This window comes from Cydia pomonella, chromosome 26 (genome assembly GCF_033807575.1).
Source record: "Cydia pomonella isolate Wapato2018A chromosome 26, ilCydPomo1, whole genome shotgun sequence".
Lineage (NCBI taxonomy): Eukaryota > Metazoa > Arthropoda > Insecta > Lepidoptera > Tortricidae > Cydia > Cydia pomonella.
The window spans coordinates 2,937,258-2,954,895 of NC_084728.1; the positions used below are offsets into that span (position 1 = coordinate 2,937,258).

The window sequence follows — 17,638 nt, forward strand, 5'->3', positions numbered from 1 at the left end:
TTCCAGATAAGAAATTTGTTTTGACAGGGCTAAAAAAGAAACTGATTTGACTAGTAGGGAAGTACCTACCCTATGATGGCTAGAATGAAAAGCAACTAAATTGGACTTAGGATGCAACCGTTTGTTGTTAACGTGTAACCCTATTCCTTTACCCTTAATTTGATAGCTTTCAGTAGACGGATATGGAAGCAGATGATGTATTGAGATAGGCAATCACTAAGAGAGTCCACGATTGATTAATTAATGAATTCGACCAAGATGAAACCATATATACTGAGACCGTTCCTTTCGTCACGCAGAATAATTTAATTCCATTATATTCTTCATGTGCCAATAAATAGTTTCTTATTCTTAAATCAGTTCTATATCAAAAGACATTTAAGAAAAATGGTGGGCTTGGAGGGGACTAAATAGTGACATGGGGACAACCAGTCTGGCCTAGTCGGTAGTGACCCTGCTTACGAAGCCGATGGTCCTGGGTTCGGATCCTGGTAAGGGATTTTTTTTGTGTGTTGAACACAGATACTTAATCCTAGGTCAAGGGTGTTTTCTATGTATATATATAGATATATATTAGTATTTTCGTATAATAGAATATAATAGAATTTGTTTTATTCATAAACACACAAACAGTAATAGACATACATCTCAGCATGTTGCTGGCGACTTCCAGCGCTGATCTTCCGATGAGACCAATCGAGTGCGAAATTATCACGGATAATATTACCTGGCCACAGCAGCACCAGGCTCTGGTAGAGCGCTAGTTCAGTCTCAGTTAGCTTCAGGCGGGCGATGGTCTTGGCGGCGTCGAAGATGCCCACCACCAGCGCCATGTCACGGGGGTCGCTGTAACAAGACAACAATAAAATTAAAAACATCTTATATTATAGTCAGCACCATAGGATCGACTGCGAAGGCGATTGGCCCGGAACCGATTCTCCCGATACCGTTTAGCAAGGTATGCTCAATGCTGCTGACACACACAACTACACACAGAACATTGGAGAAACCAGACTGGATGCAGACAGGCCAAACAAACCATGCCCAGCATCAACAGAAAGCTCACAAGGGAAGGTCCGACTGAGTATGGTAACCAGTGTCAAACAAGCAGTGGCAGCATGGTTCCATTTTTATCGGTTGTCACTATGCCCGTCACTTTCGCACTTACATACTTGTTAGAACGTGACAGGCATGGTGACAAATGATAAAAAGCCAAAGTTAACAAACATCTTTTTATAACAGGTGTCACAGACAGTCCCCTATGCCGAGGATGCATGGAGACAGAAGAAACAGCCTCTCACAAGGTACTGGAATGCAGCGGAGTGACCCCATTTAAGTCAAAACAAAAAGTACCGTACGGATTTTTTTGCATAAACTCTGTTCGTCGTGCACCACAGCTCCGGACGGAGATATGGAGCAAACCGGTGCGGTGGTCCGTTGTCGCCGCACGCGAATTCGTCGCTCCGGATGCCGCAACGAAATGCGGCATTGTGATAATAACTTAACAGCGTTTCATAATCCGGACAAGAACTGTTTATGGAGTCGCCATTGCCGGATACGTCAATAAAGGAAGAGAGAAGGGTGTTGCCGATAACGAATTATACTTACCGCGCGTGTACACAATCTCTGATAGGCAACACGACGTCCCCGTAAAGCACGTTGTCTCTGTTCACGTCGATCAGTCGAGAGAGACGGACGATCGCCAGTTCAAATGAGCCTGGAGGAGAAAGAAAATAATTAAAGTTATATACGGTGTATCATTTGTATTAGGTCTATTTATTGACAATAACAATATACATAATGGATATATACAGATGATTACTATAACTAGCTTATATCTAAAATAGGCCCTTGAGGCATTGTACCAAGGATGCTGGCGGCATTTCCTCGTTGTATCGCAATACTGATACGTTGTGCGAGGAAGCCGCCAGCTCTTCGGTCACCAGTTACGTCAACCAGACGTTTCGCGATTTCTCCAAAAAACTTGTGCGCGCTGGGACGCCATGGACCTAGAGTTTCAACGCCAAAAGGTACAAAATGGTACTCTCTACCGAGGCTCTTATATTTATTACGTTTCAAAATTTCGGCGCTTTCCGCCGCTGCGCCCGCTTTTACATTAGTCCGTTGGAGGTGGGACGGTGCCAGTGTGTCTACGCAGGTAGCATCCCACACTAACATCCGTCCCAAGCTCCAAGGAACCAAGGACACCCCATCAGGCCTCTTGCCATCATCCCTGATAATATAATACGGTGTATCATTAGTTCTTTTGAATGTATATGCACATAAAAATCAACTTTTAAAAAAAATATATAAATTTAAAATGAATTTTTACATCAATCAATGAGGATATTTTAGAGTACGACCCATTCGTCAATATCGCCACCAAAAGAGCGTTTAGCACCAAGTTACGATAAAAATATGTTTTTTTTTTCGATTGACATTAACAAAAACTTTTTAGTATTTGAATATGATTAGGAATACACATTTAAAATGTTTCGGGAAACACAACATAGATTGCAAGTTAAATAAAAGCTTGTAATAAATATAAATTGTGTCTGAAATGACTGCGGTATACTATTTTCCAATTCAATCGAATAATAGGAAGTAGGTCTAACATAGCTCGCAAGATTTCACCCGAACATATTCGTACATGCTAACATTACAAGTTAAAAAAGGAAGGCTGATTTGTCTAGTACTATACTATAAAAATGAATTCCGTTCATAAAGTGGGTAATGCACTTTTGCAGCTGTGTGTACATTGTATAGTCCTAAAAACCAATAAAAAAAATACTCACCAGACTTAAGCAGCAGGATCTGATCGTCCTGCGTTAGCTTCATGAAGCCGGGAATGAGTTTCGCGAACTCAATTATGTTCTGAATCATGCCCGTCAGCTTGTCTGCGCAGTCTAGCCACATCTCCTCGTACGTCATTGAGCTGTAGCACAGTTGCCTGAAAATAAACGGGTGGTAATTAAATAATTGGGAGGTAATAATGGTTAAATGGGAGGTAATAAACGTGGGGAGGGTTTGGATGAGTTTAAGTGATGGTCGTGATGTCTACTGATAAAATAAAAAAGAAACTATGTTTATTGATAATAATTATAAGTATGTATAAGTCTAAATATTTAATGAAAATTATAATATATAAAATGAACTACAGATCATAGATTCAAAATTATGAATTATGAATGAATGAAATTATACATTAAACTAATAATTATAATGTGACGATTACTTATAAATTATAATAATATTAAGTATGTGGCTTTTCAAAACAAATAATCAATCATTATTTATTAAACCATACATTTGTAATAATTTTAAAAAGTCTAACGAATTAAAATATATTTACGTATTTATGAGACATTTGTAAAAAAAGCAGATAACTGAAAATGGGTCACCTACTTTGGTACTTTGGTATAGGTACCCATTTTCATAGCTCTTAATTGTATTCTTTTTTGCCTTGGATAGCCACAAATAATGATAGGATGGTTTAATATTACGAAGCTACGTCCTCTTGGTCCTCAAATGATGAACGGTGATGATGATGGAGTGATGCGCTGAAAAACCAGGCCAAAGCCCCACAATCTACCGAATACAATCATTATGACTTTTAATTCAACTTTAATTATAATTATACAACTGTTAATAAAGTGTTATGCCGGAATTAATAAACGATTATTAATTCTTGATTATCAATTGTTTTCAGGGCCGATTGTTAAAGTCATGATAGTCAATCGGTTTGTTTTGAAGAGGTTTTTTTTTTTAATCAGAATGATTATTGTATAGGTGACATTGTGACTAATGAAAGTAAATTATCCGGGGTTATTTTGCGATTTAAATAGCACGAAGTGACACAAAAACTAATGTAAGTAAAATTATTGATTAATTTTCAAAAATTAATAAGTATTTTTAGAACATATTAATAAAATATCATTATATATTTAGACGAAAGAAACTAATTTCGATTACGGAAAACATCGTGAGGAAACCGGAGTAATCCAAACATCTTGTAGGTTATTAGGTCACAACGGCAAAAAAAAGGTTTTTACAAATTGCCTTACTCATAGTGTTGTGTTCCTGCCGGTACGGTTGCCAGAGCTCAACGAGGGTGTGGAGTGTTAGGGTCAGCAACGCGCATGTAACTCCTCTGGACTTGCAGGCGTACATAGGCTACGGAGACTGCTTACCAACCGGCGGGCCGTAAGCTTGTTTGCCAACGACGTTGTATAAAAAAAAAAAGATGCAATTAGAAAGCTAGGATGACTTACTTAGAGACATCGATGGGTTTCCGGAACATTTCGTGAATAAACTCCAGCTTGGGGTTGGTGTTGGCGTGGGCCTCCGCCAGACTCTTCACTAGAACCTTGCTGATATCGCCTTCCGCTGGAAAAGAGGAACACCGTGAATAATTGACATATGTATGCTAGGTACATACATATAACATATATAAAGCTCAAGAGGCAGAGGTCGACCACGTGGCAGATGGTCAGACGAATTAGTAGTAACGGCGGGTCCAAAATGGCTAGAGACAGCCCAAGATAGAAAGAAGTGGAATACCCTGGGGGAGGCTTTACCCGAAAGGGACCCTCATATTTTTTATGTTTAATTTTAAGTCAAATTCTTTTTATTTTAATTTCTATATTTATCTTGTTTTAAAGTATGTGTGGAAGAAATAAAGCTCTTTATTATATAAGTTACATTGATTGAGTAAAACGCGAAAAATCTAATTCTAATTTGACAGGTAAACGAGATGGCGCTGTACAGCTCCATACATTTTGCGGTAACTCTCGTTGACGTTTGACAATTCAGTGACCACAAAACGTATGGCGCAGTACAGTTCTCATTGACTCTATGTAACTTTGTCTCTACATTTGACTAACTATTAATGTTACCTCACGAATAGAAGTAACCCAAGTTTACTGGAAGTTATTTTATGGTAAAAAGTGCTGAGTACATCATAGAAAATTAAAAAATAAATTTGACATTGGACTAGAGGGGACTGTAACCCAAAAACTTTTAAAAGAGGCCTACGCCCAGTAGGTAATACTTAAATATATTAATAACTGGTCTAGTTTTTTATGAAGAAACTAGGGATAGTCATATAGTTAGTCCAATATCTTGGTATGACATACATCAAAATCTGGTTACTTAAACGTATCTAATTTTTTTTAAATATAAAGTATATTCACGAAGGTCATATCTAAGATAGTTGGACATGTAAGTACAAGAACTACAAATGTAGTCATATCAATTAAATTAAAGACCTTTCTGAAATTTGCATATAACATCAAGGTTCAAAATGTACTACTTTTGACAATGAAGATGCATTTAATTATATTTGAAACATAACAACTAGGTATTAACATAAATAATATAAAGAAACATATCGAACATAAACGTGTCTAATAAAAATAATAAATGCACTACTAAACACTACACTAAACGCAACCGAAAAAAATTAAAAAATAGCTTGGCAACCAATGGCATCCACTCACAAGGAAGATCGTCGCTCGAATGGCTTGAGCCCTGATGTCGTCTGTTCGTCACCGCGTTCGGGTTCACCATTCCCATCCCACTCATATTCAAGTTCAACGGATCCATCAACCTTCCATGTCCGCTGCTAGATGTCAGATCATCCGGACTTAGCTCCTCACTAGTTAAAGACACAGAGCTTTGTCCGCTAACTAGCACAGAATTTTGAATATCCATTGGACTGTGTTGTAAATTCGATGGACTGTGCAAGAATGTTGTAGAATCCACATAGCTGGCAACCAGATTATCAACTCCTAATGAAGTCTCTGGTTTTATCTCCTGTTTTATATTAATAACACCGCTAGATATAGAGGCGGGGGATTGGATCCTGTCCGGCTCGTATCTGTCGAAGTCCTGTAGTCTCCGCGGTATCTCATTTACGGTCGTCTGTCGCATGGATGTCGTGGACGTGGTTGCCGTGGATGTGGATGTGGATCCTGAGGGCCGGACGACCGTGGTTCCTTTTTCGTCTATATGTACAATGTGGAATGTTAGTACATATTTACCTACTGTTGCTATATTTCGCGTTAGTATTCAATGAGTACAGTATTTTCTACTCATTGAATCACTTAGTTACAAAAAATCTATTGTTGCCGGATAGCCGGTTGAAAAGTATTGTTTAAATGGCGGTTAGATTATAAAATATCATTTCAGATAAAAGAATATGGTTATTCTTAAACAGTACCTTTCTTATTTTACTCGTGCATATCGCGTATCCCTAAAATATGTTATATAAGCAGCAAGTGCGATCTACCTACTATTTCACCGTTACTTAACCTTCGATGTCTGGCAGATAAATATCCGATTTTACAAATGAATATCAATTACTTGTCACATTATAATCAATCTAAAACCCTAGGGGGGCGATTTCTTAATTTCGGGCGCCCGATTTCGTCACTCGAAAATCTGTTGAAAACTGAATGAAATGCTATTTATTTTTGGAATACGAGCTATAGAAATTAGGGATCTAGTGCTATTTAGCACTCGTTTTAAATTCTATTAGTGAAATTGAATGCCTAGTAGTGGAGATACTATTAAAGGTAGAACACGAAATCGAGCAATCGAAATTCAAAAATCGGCAAAAATGTTCTATTTCTAAAGTTTTACAAGTTCAACGCGCTTGTGAAACCCGTGGAGTACTAAAGGCTACGACAACCATCATACAGCTTATTTAACCAATAAGGTACACAAACAACCACAGACATCCAACTCACCATGGCCAATAAAGTCTGTGTCCAAGAACCCGCCCTGCTTGGGCTCGTACGTCGTGCTGTCCACGTACGTGTCGGCCGGCACGCCATCGTACGTCTGCGCTTGCGCCGGCTGCTGGATCATGCCTGACGTCAGCTGGGGGGTGCTGTTGTAGCCGTACGAGGAGATGGGGGAGGGGTAGCCGGTGTAACTGGAAATTAAAAACAAATATTATACTTCATTTCGTCCTTGCGTTCTTGGTCCAGCGGGTGCGAGCCAGCCCCAACACAGTCCTAACGATGTTCGCGAACAGACGACATGCTTAATGGAAATGTCCCGCATCCCGCATACGGGCCCTATCGACCAATGAAACTGAGCCATTACTGTATGCGTCATACGGCCGCAGAAAACTAACAAAAATGGCATTGTTCTAGAGTTTTAAAATTCGAATAAAATTCAACGACCAAAGACTGTCGGAAGTAAAAATACTGAGATCGATATGATACCTATAAGTTCACATAAGGCTTAGATAGAATAAATCAAAGTACAAATTTTACAAAGAAAATGGGGAACATTCCGTTCTGAATTTTTATGGCTAGAACCGGGCTAATCACACTCTACAAGAAAATAAAGTACCGCATTCCCACCATAATGAAATTACGCCACATTATCATTGAATGCGCCGCCACCTGTTATCTTTAACAAGAACCGCTTAGTACCGCTACCCGACGATAGATGGCGCGGTACGCGATTACCGTTAAAAATGTCACTCTCTGTGACTTTGCGGTACCGTAATGTTTGGCTCTGTCTCGCCGCTGACACGGATATATGAACAATCATTCTATAGAGCTTACTTTTATACTAGGACACGTTTAAAATTGGACCTTATCCCTTCAGATTTAACTTTTATTTTAGAAAACGAGTTGTCTAAGATATAAAACGGTTATTAAAGGTGACATTAAGTAATGAAATACGGAAAAGCAACGGTTGAAGATTTAATGATGATTGACGATTTCTTGTGCCAATATAGAATCGTACAGTAATGAGTTGACATTGATAGCATCATTTTTTTTTGTCCCGACATGTTTTATAGACCCCACATAGACTTAAGCTTTTAGACCTAGAATAGATAGGTATTTTGTACCGTTTTATTGTTCTTAGTAATCACTCAAGTACAGTTGTAATGTAACAATGTCTTATGTATGAAAGAGTCTTGAATATTGGCCTAAGAATATATAGTTGCGTTATTCGTAAACGCGCAACAAGCCTCATTAGCTATTAATGGTTTCTTTAACCTATGTACATGAACTACTAGAAGGCTTGTAAAGTTTTATGAATAAAGGGGTAGGTGTTTAAGCGACTATTTAGTTGTTCATAATTCGATTCTACGAATGGTTATTCTTTCCTGTGAGTTAATATTCGATCCGAAGCTTTTAAAGAGGTTTCCCTTTTAAGAGACATCCAAAACTATTATAAAGATTCTTGGCTACCAAAACCACTGTTTGTATTACCGTAATGGCTTTAATTTTTTTTAAGGCAATTGAGTATTTTTCTATACTGTCTAAATACTCTTGTTAAGAGGCCGATTTTTAGTGTTCCGTACAAAACCTTGTTCACGGAACACTTATTAAATTAGGAAATAAAAAAGGTGTATTTACTTTGTGGTATAAATTACAGATGCTTTTGATTACATTGATCCGAGGGTATGAGGGATTTCAACGATTGTAAAATGGCAGTTTACTTCATCTAGCTCTTGATACATAGTTATAGTATTACTACTTGATTACAGATGGCGCTAGTATGCTCGACTTACCCATTGTAATGTCCATGGAACTGATCGCTGGAGCTCGGGGTCTGTTGCTGTGCGTCGTACACCGAGTCTGGTGCCGCGTCTGTCTGGGCCCGCATCTGGGCTCGGTGGTATCTGACCTCGTCTTCCACTTTCTCACGCTGTTTCTTTGACATACGACCGAATTTGACCGCTGAAACAAGAAAGGTTTAGTCAGTTAACATGTTCATGATTCCAGATCCTTTGTCGAAAAAGAATTGTGCAAATCTATGCTACCGCAATCCTCAACTAGTTGATAAATATGTTTGATGTATTATGCAACTAATAATTTTAAACCAAGACAATACACATATTCGAAAGCTAAATGGTATGTTAGAATTATGTGTAATAATACACGTAATATACTCTAAAACAACTATAGTTTTTAGATAATTTTTCAAAGAACTTAGCATTCTTTGTCACGGTAAAATGTATTATTCTTTCTGTTATTTAAAACGTCGTCACCCAAAATACTACTTCACACTAGATGTCGCTACAAGTCGCATTTTTCTCACAAGAAAACCTTTTTCAACCATTGATTTCAGCGCCATCTAACTAACCCAACAAAAACCAAGGAAGCTTCCCACAACGTAATTAAATATGACATGTTACTCAATACCTCCGCGGGTGTGCGTGGAACGCTAGCTAGTGTGCGTGAGGACGTTGGCACACTGCCGAGTGGACCAATGAACTCTTGACGTATATATACGTATGACGCGTATAGTACGTAGCTGTGACGACACACACTACGGTACCTTTTTTACTGTGGCTTTTTTTTATTGGCGTTTGAATGCAGAGGAATTTAGATGTTCAAGATTATGTTTCTTATTTTTGTGATTGCTTTGTTTACTACACAACCAGATGACACCTACGAATTGTTCAATCAATTTTATTTGATGGATTCGAACAAAGTCAGTTGCAATTTTTTTTCTTTTTTGTGATTAATTTGCTAAAAGGGGTACAGGGGGGGGGGGGCGTCAGGGGGAGGGTAGTATGCGTAAATCACCATATACAAAGGTCATATCATACTAAATTCGTTTCAAGGTCGATATAATTTGTTTGTCTTCCCCATACATACATAAGAACATAACTTCATCACTTGTAAAATTAGAGACGTAACAAAAAACTTCAGAACAAAAGATCTTTTCAATAGTTTTTCAAAACACATTTTATTATTTAATTTCTTTATTCTTTGTTTTCGAGTGCATTGCACTACCAATATAGTATGAGCTCTTTTTCCATATTTTTCAAAGTAAACAGATATCTATTGTTTTTGGTTCAATTTTGGAACGTTAACCGACCTGGTTAAGACAAAGGGTTAGTGATGAAAATTTGTATGAAACAATGGTTTGTTCATACAAAAACATGTTTTGGTATGTATGTATTGGGGGCGGCGGTGCTATTTGCAAAGTACAAATATATATTTTAACTTAATACGTGTTTTTTACAATTCTTTAAATTTTACTTTAAAAAAAAAATGGTGTAAGTCAAAACTTGGAAGTTAAATTTGACCCATTTCCCGATTTCCGATTGAGCTGAAAATTTGCATACATATGTAAGTCGGGTCACAATGCAATATTATGGTACCATCGGGCTGTTCTGATGATGGAGACAGGAGGTGGCCATAGGAACTCTGTGATGAAACAACGCAACCTAATTGTGTTTGGAGTTTTTAGAGTTGTCTCAAAAAGTATTATTTGCTATGGTAAAAAAGTACAGTCAGCGATAAAAGCTTGTACCAAATATGACATTTTTGCCAAAAAGTTATTTGTTAAGAGTTAAAATTCGCAAAAAAAATTGTCTGTTTCATACATTTTGGCTGCCTGCCCTTGACATTTTGTATGGGAGAGTAATTTTTTTTTCGAGATTTCGGGGTTGGTCCCATAGTAAAAGTTGCTCAGTATGACCTATATATTCACCTCGTACATTATTGCAGGCTATCATATAGGCTGAATTATTATATTATATTATGTATGTGTAAAGATTAAAGTAAAGTAAAAAATAAAAGTAAAATTTTATTTTTAAAAATCAGGGACAATTACATAAATTTTGTGGGTCACACTAGGCTAAGCCTGTCCCGTGACTCCACGTTTGCGTATTCTGTTAGAAACGACTTTCACATTTATTTCACATACACTATTTGTCATTATCACTATTTCAGGAATCGGTCATGCATTATACATAGTTTCATTATTTATTTGTCATCTCATATATTATCATTATCAATTTGATTAGCTATATCGCGCGTGTGTGTGTGTGCGCGCATGTGTGCGTGTGTGCATATATGTATATTGAATAAAGATTGACAGTCCTTATTTTCTTGTCTCTCATCTAATAAATAGTTACCTGCAAAGCAAACGCGTAGTTACATAAAGAGTTGATAGCTACACCTACATCGATAAATTATGTTACGCTTCGGGCCTTTGCACAATGCTTAGTGAAGGGGCAGAGGTCGATAAAAAGGTCGATGAATGTGACATTAAATGGTGTTAAAATCTTGTTTTAAAAATCCCTCCTTGAGAATCAATTCAGTATAGAAAATTAAAAAATATATATATTGAATAATGACATTTTTCGATTCGTTCAAGGTTGAAAACCATCAAGGTTTTGTATCCGAGATAACTAAAATGACGGTTCGATTTTAGAACAAAATTGTGACAAAAGCAGGATTGGGTAGTAAATTAGCAATCCACCTGTGATTTTAGTATCTAAGTGAGCTCAATCATGAGATTCAGAAGCAAACGTCACACATTTAGGTACTCGTATAAAGAATCAATTGATACGAGCGAAAAGAGATAGAAGACTGATATCCATTACAATACAGCATACCTCGTCTAGAAATATATAAAACATGCCCTTTATATAGATACTGACAGGCAGCGCACAGCCTAAACAGTTGAAGGTAAACCTTAACACTTAAAATATACACTTTTCAAATGTTGCAGAGCAGAGAACGTTTCATGTACTCTAGTTAGTAGCTACATCCCAGATACTGCATCAGCTACATATGTATACAGACAGAGTACAGACATATCCGACAAGGAGAGAATAACACATACATGTGTCCGCTGCAGATTTACCCGTAGACAATCTATCCCTGGCAGATTCACAGACACATCTGCCAGGCACATCTAACGGACACACCTGTACGTATACATACGTACGTATATTGCTAGCTATTCCAGTTACCTATTTCTCGTATAATTTATCGAGCATGTCGCAACACTAGCGTGAATTACGCAACTCCTCACGGCACGGTGCCGTCGAGCTATGTGCTCTAAGAATGTACGGAGCTTTATTTTACGAGAACCTTAATGTAATGTTTAGTTAAAGCTAAAACAACCAACAACTAAAATACTGCAGCGCGATATTACTGCAGACTGCATTGCCGCCGCAGATGTCAAAAATCCGGACAGCAATATCGCTGTTGACATTCGCGGCAGTAATGTTATGCTATGCCTGCAACATTACTTAGTCAGGTCATAAGTTCTGTCACAAAGGTTTTGATAAAATGTAGGTAATACAAAACGTTTAATAAAAAAAGTTAGCCATGATTTTAAAGCTTGTTTTATACTGATCAAAACGTAATATAATTCGTTGAAAATTGATGTATTAATAAAATAGGTACAATTGTTTATTTGTATGAACCTACTTTATTAGAACTTTATTTGTGGCATTATCTATGAAAAGGGACCTTATTGTCGATAGCGCTTACGCCGCACTGCATCGCGAAGTATCGGAGCATCGTTTATGACGGCGGAAGGGCCATCGACAATAAGGTCCCTTTTCATAGATAACGCCACATTTTATCACCAGCATTTAGTTCTCCGACAAGTCTGTACTTAAGCTACTACCCTTCAAACTTAGGATACTTTTCAGTAGGCATAGGTTACGGTGATCGCTTACCATCAGGCGTATTCTTATTGCCACCGACGTACAAAAATCGAGTCGTGTTTTTTGTCTCACAAATTATGTCAGATCCTGTAACGTCTCGCTCTAATACCCAGGAATGCGATTACGTGCATGTATGTGTGTCAGTACTCTCATTAGCACGCATATATGCCAAACAAATCGTTTTTATGCATGTTGGCCGAAATCATTAATCTTTTTTTAAGTCGGTTAACTTGCTTAATATATTGAAAGTGATTATCGATCAACATTTAAGTTTTTTTTATGACTTAGGAAAAAGGGGGTTTGTATGTTTAACCGTTGTAGAGGTAGAGGTAAAAAAAAATAAGTTTTATACCCTTAATTTTTCATATTTTTTATCGGTTTAACCTACAGCAATAGAAATATACAATGTAAATTTCAACAGATTTTTTTCTAATAGGGCTTTCCTGGGGTCACCAATTATTTTCTACAGGGGTCCGGTTATTAAAAATAAAATTCACATCGCTGTCCGGGTCTAGAATCGTGACATGTATGGCCCCATACATTCCACGACTCTTCTCTTTCCGAACTGACTATAATTGAGTTTATGGAAGTAAAAAAAAATTATAGGTCGGCGGTCCGCTATTTGGTGACCCCATAATATACCGTAAAAAGGTACGAAACCCTAAAAACTAGGTTACCCTAAATTGTAATTTATTTATTTTTTACTTTATTGTATATAAACAAAGGTTTAAAATGCTCTACTTTTAAAAATGGATTTAGCAGGTTTACACTCTTAACCAACGTTCCTTAATATTATAAATTTGTCTATCACTTCTTCATGCTTAAACCACTGCACTGATTTTGATAAAATCTGCTATGAAGATAGTTTAATTCCCGAGAACAGACATAGGGTTGGGGTTTGACGACCGGTCTGGCCTCGTGGGTAATGACCCTGCCTATGAAGCCGATGGTCCCGGGTTCAAATCCTGGTAAGGGCATTTATTCGTGTGATGAGCATGGATATTTGTTCCTGAGTCATGGGTGTTTTCTATGTATTTAAGTATTTATAAATATTTATATATTATATATAACGTTGTCTAAGTACCCTCGACACAAGCCATATTGAGCTTACTGTGGGACTTAGTCAATTTGTGTAATAATGTCCTATAATATTTATTTACACTGAAAGAAATGTTTGCATAACTGTAACAAAATTTTGGTTACTGTTTACACAAAAATTGGGACTTGCGAACTATGTGTTATATGTTACAAAACCGTGTTTGGCTATCAGTGTTCAGGTACTGGGTATACACTACAAAATAAGTTTGTAAATTTATGCAACGTTTATTTTCTTATAACCGTAGTTTAGTTATTTAGTAAAGTTACAAAACCTATTTAGTTATTAGTTCGGCTATCTATTTTTTTCAGTGTATTTATTTATAGGGTACTTTTAACGTAACACAGAAATAATAACGCAGACGGAGTCACGGCCAGAAGCTAGTGTTTGTATACTTTGTACAAAGTCCTCTAGGCGCATTCGCGACTAAATTGTACAGTGTATGCGACCATGCAAATTGTATGGCGTATGCGACCATGCAACAGTAATTGATTTTAGTAAAGATAAGCTCAGCTTAATAAGCGAGACGGGAGACTCGGAGGCGGGTGGTGCGAGCGAGAGGTCCAAGTCACAAGCTTTTTAAAGAATTGTGTTGTTCTTGAGAACGTTCTCCGTTACTCAAAAGAAACGCAGTGAAGGAAATTATATAAACAGAGAACGTTCTCGAAATTGGAAGATCTTTCAATTTGAAGTGTTTAAATCAAGAGGATAACTTCACGTTTAGTCCTTGGGAACCTGAAATAAAACCGGACAAGTGCGAGTCGGACTCGTCCACCGAGGATTCCGTACTTTTTAGTATTTGTTGTTATAGCGATAACAGAAATACATCATCTGAGAAAATTGCAACTGTCTAGCTGTCACAGTTCATGAGATACAGCCAGATGACAGATAGACAGACGGACGGACAGCGAAGTCTTAGTAGGTAATAGGGTCCCGTTTTCCACTTTCGGCACGAAACCCTAAAAATCGAGGGACCTCTTCAAATGTTATAAGCACACTTATAGTGATTTATGTATTTTTTTCACTATTGAGTGAAATGTAACTGCTGGTTGAGGACCATAAAATGTTGATATGTAAGATAGTTTGTGAAGTCCATTCTACTTTTGTTAAATATGAATTGTAGGAAAGTACTTTACCAAACTATCCCGGGAGGTATGTATAATTGGAGATTTTCGAATGCACTGCGCCTTATTTTTATATCTTAGACACTAAAACGTAAATTCGATTGTGGCAATTTGACGAACCGGCTTAATTTTTGTACAAAAACAAGATCGAGTATAAAATTGAATAATCGATATGTTATTTGAGTATCTGCTGGGATATAAAAAAACTATGACTTCAGAAATTTTGAAGTTGATTAAAAACAAAGTTTAATTGATGAAATCTTAATCCGCTCCCGCTGCCTCTTATGCCACACGCATATAATTCGCAACTGTATAAACACAACATTGCGTTATCACGGGCGATAAGCGGTCGTTGACCCCAGCTCGCTTCCTCATACCACACGTGGTTGGACGGTTGTGTTTTATTTTTTATCGCCGTTTTTTTTTCTTACATTTATATTATAGAGTAAGACCAAAATAACTCTGCAGCGATTTTTATGCCACAGACCTGCAAGTGTTATAATTTCTTGACGTTTAAAATAAAACGCATGTCTTTGCCATAAAAATCGCGGCAGCGTTATCTTGATCAGACTCTAAATTAAAATCATTCTGTGAGTTTTAACCCTCGCCCATTTTGAAAAAAAGTCCAAAAAGGGTTTAACTAGTGTCACTAACAAATACCTAAAGTGTACCTTAGCCAATGGTAAGACCGGATTTTATACCAATTGTACTCGGAGTTCAGGGTATTCTAACCGACTGCAAAATATGAATCAGTGAATTAGTTAATCAAATTTATTTCCCGTACTATACTACTGTATACTACTGTACTATAATGTCATATCGTGACCAAAAAGTCTGGAAAACCAAATTGTGGCAACCGAAAAAAATACGTCATTGAAAAGGTAAATTTCCAATTCAAACGATTCCGAAAACTTTTCAAAAATTTTTGAAGTCTCCGCAACTCGCACATACATAATTGCACACAGACACTAAATATTCACTATTTTAAATTTTTTTAAAGCTACATGCCATCACGACTCATCCCCAGCTTGAGGTACTTCTACAGCTGGCAGTACTGTGGCTACGGTTGCGATTCATCCGATTCACGCCAATTTCGCTATTAGAAAGAGACACAAGTTTCTGGATGAGAGGGTAGGAAGATAAAGCTACATACCATCACGACTCATCCCTAGCTTGAGGCACTTCTGCAGCCGGCAGTACTGGCAACGGTTGCGGTTCACGCGGTCCACCACGCAGGCCTTGTTGCGAGGGCATTGGTAGTTCACCACTGAAAAAAAATACTGTGTTAGTTTCTTATTAAATATCTATTTCAACAATTTGTGACAACCCTAGATGTCCTACAAATTAAATATCTATAAAAAATGAAGGTCATGACCCTAATTTTGTGGTAACCCTATCCCTATACACCTTATCCTACCCTACCCTACACTATCCTGCCATATGCTACGCAAGTCTTGTAGAGTGATAGTTTCTTATTTAATATCTATATAAATACACATGTCGTGATAAAAGTGGGTATTGAACTTTTGAGGTCACCTCCAAATTTTGTGGTAACCCTCAACTACCCTAAATCTAGTTCACCACTGAAAACAAACAGTGTTAGTTTAAAAATATTTATCTATTTGAAAAGACACGACAAAAAATTGGGAATGACAACCCTAAGATTTAAATTACCCTTAAAAACCCTACCCTTAACCTACTCTCTGCCTACTGATAAAGTTCACCAATAAAAACTATCCTTACTCAAAATCTATGTTAAAAAAGTGGGAGGTCAGTGTTGAGTTGATGACCCTAAAGCTTGTAATAAGTAAACACTATCCTGCCATATTAAATCAATAATCATTAAATTTAAAAAATATAAATACCTTAAATAAATTTAAATAATTATTAAACTAAATATTTAAAAATAACCCCTACGCTATATGCCAAAAAAAAAACATTTTATGCCAAAAATACCTCAGATCACTTTGGGAAGGAAAAGAACTGATACTCTTCAAACTGCTGAATCGATTTCAATCAAACATAGCTAAGAACCACCGCAAGGAAACTCGCTTTTAATAAAAAACTACATCGAAATCGGTCCATCCGTTGGAGAGCTACGATGCCACAGATAATCAGATACATATATCTTGTTTAAGTTTCCTTATCATTTTGTACTGAAATAATTGTTCATTCTGATATTTTATTGAAAGCAGGTTCCAAATTCAATAACAAAACAATTGATTCTGGAACTCAGGAAAAATAGAATAGTGTTTGCAACACATTAGGGAAGCGGTAGAAAGTGACGATTGTTAAATATATATACACCTTTTTTTTAAGATTATGATTTTTCTAACCTCAAAAGTAGTGGTAATTATCTTTTTCTCCCGAAATGCTAGGGTTCCTATGATATCTAATATTGCGGTACAATATATAAACGATACTATAATTCAGTGCATAGTTACTCAGATTTGATTTTGGAGGACAAAAGTAACCACTGCTTTTGAGGTTATAAAAATTCCGATCTGAAAAAACAGTGGTATTGGTAACCCAAAAGTGAATTTGATAAGATAACGCATAAATATTTGACAAAACAGTACAAAGGGACAGTAAATGAATAAATTCATACAAAATAATAGTGATTTCTATGATTAGAAAAGACTCGCAAACCTAAAGAAAGAAATTATAAATAAATATTATACAATAGAGACATTCTTACACAAATTGACTAAGCCCCACAGTACGTTCAAGAAGGCTTGTGTTGTGGGGAATCGGACGACCATATAATAAATACTACTAAATATATAAATAATTAAATACATAGAAAACATACATGAGTCAGGAACAAATATCCGGGTTCATCACACAAATAGCCCTTACCGGGATTCGAACCCAGGACCATCGGCTTCATAGTCAGGGTCAATACCCACTAGACCAGACCGGTCGTCAAACCATACTACTATAAATGATTTAATGACAAAAATAATGATG

General features: G+C 36.9%; 1 protein-coding gene across 8 annotated transcripts in view; it reads right to left on the reverse strand.

Moving 5' to 3' along the window:
- The window catches only part of LOC133532155 (probable nuclear hormone receptor HR3), a 194,558-nt gene that overhangs the window by 5,168 nt on the left and 171,752 nt on the right, over positions 1–17,638 (reverse strand). For 6 of the 8 annotated variants that reach the window (XM_061870695.1, XM_061870689.1, XM_061870693.1 and 3 more), the window contains 8 exons: positions 15,822–15,935; positions 8,540–8,708; positions 6,750–6,937; positions 5,499–6,005; positions 4,272–4,386; positions 2,796–2,950; positions 1,609–1,717; positions 728–846 (listed from right to left, as the gene is read on the reverse strand). In XM_061870695.1, the coding sequence (XP_061726679.1) occupies positions 728–846; positions 1,609–1,717; positions 2,796–2,950; positions 4,272–4,386; positions 5,499–6,005; positions 6,750–6,937; positions 8,540–8,708; positions 15,822–15,935 (1,476 nt within the window). The remainder of the gene's footprint in view (positions 1–727; positions 847–1,608; positions 1,718–2,795; positions 2,951–4,271; positions 4,387–5,498; positions 6,006–6,749; positions 6,938–8,539; positions 8,709–15,821; positions 15,936–17,638) is intronic. The other 2 variants (XM_061870696.1, XM_061870697.1) reach the window with 1 other exon arrangement.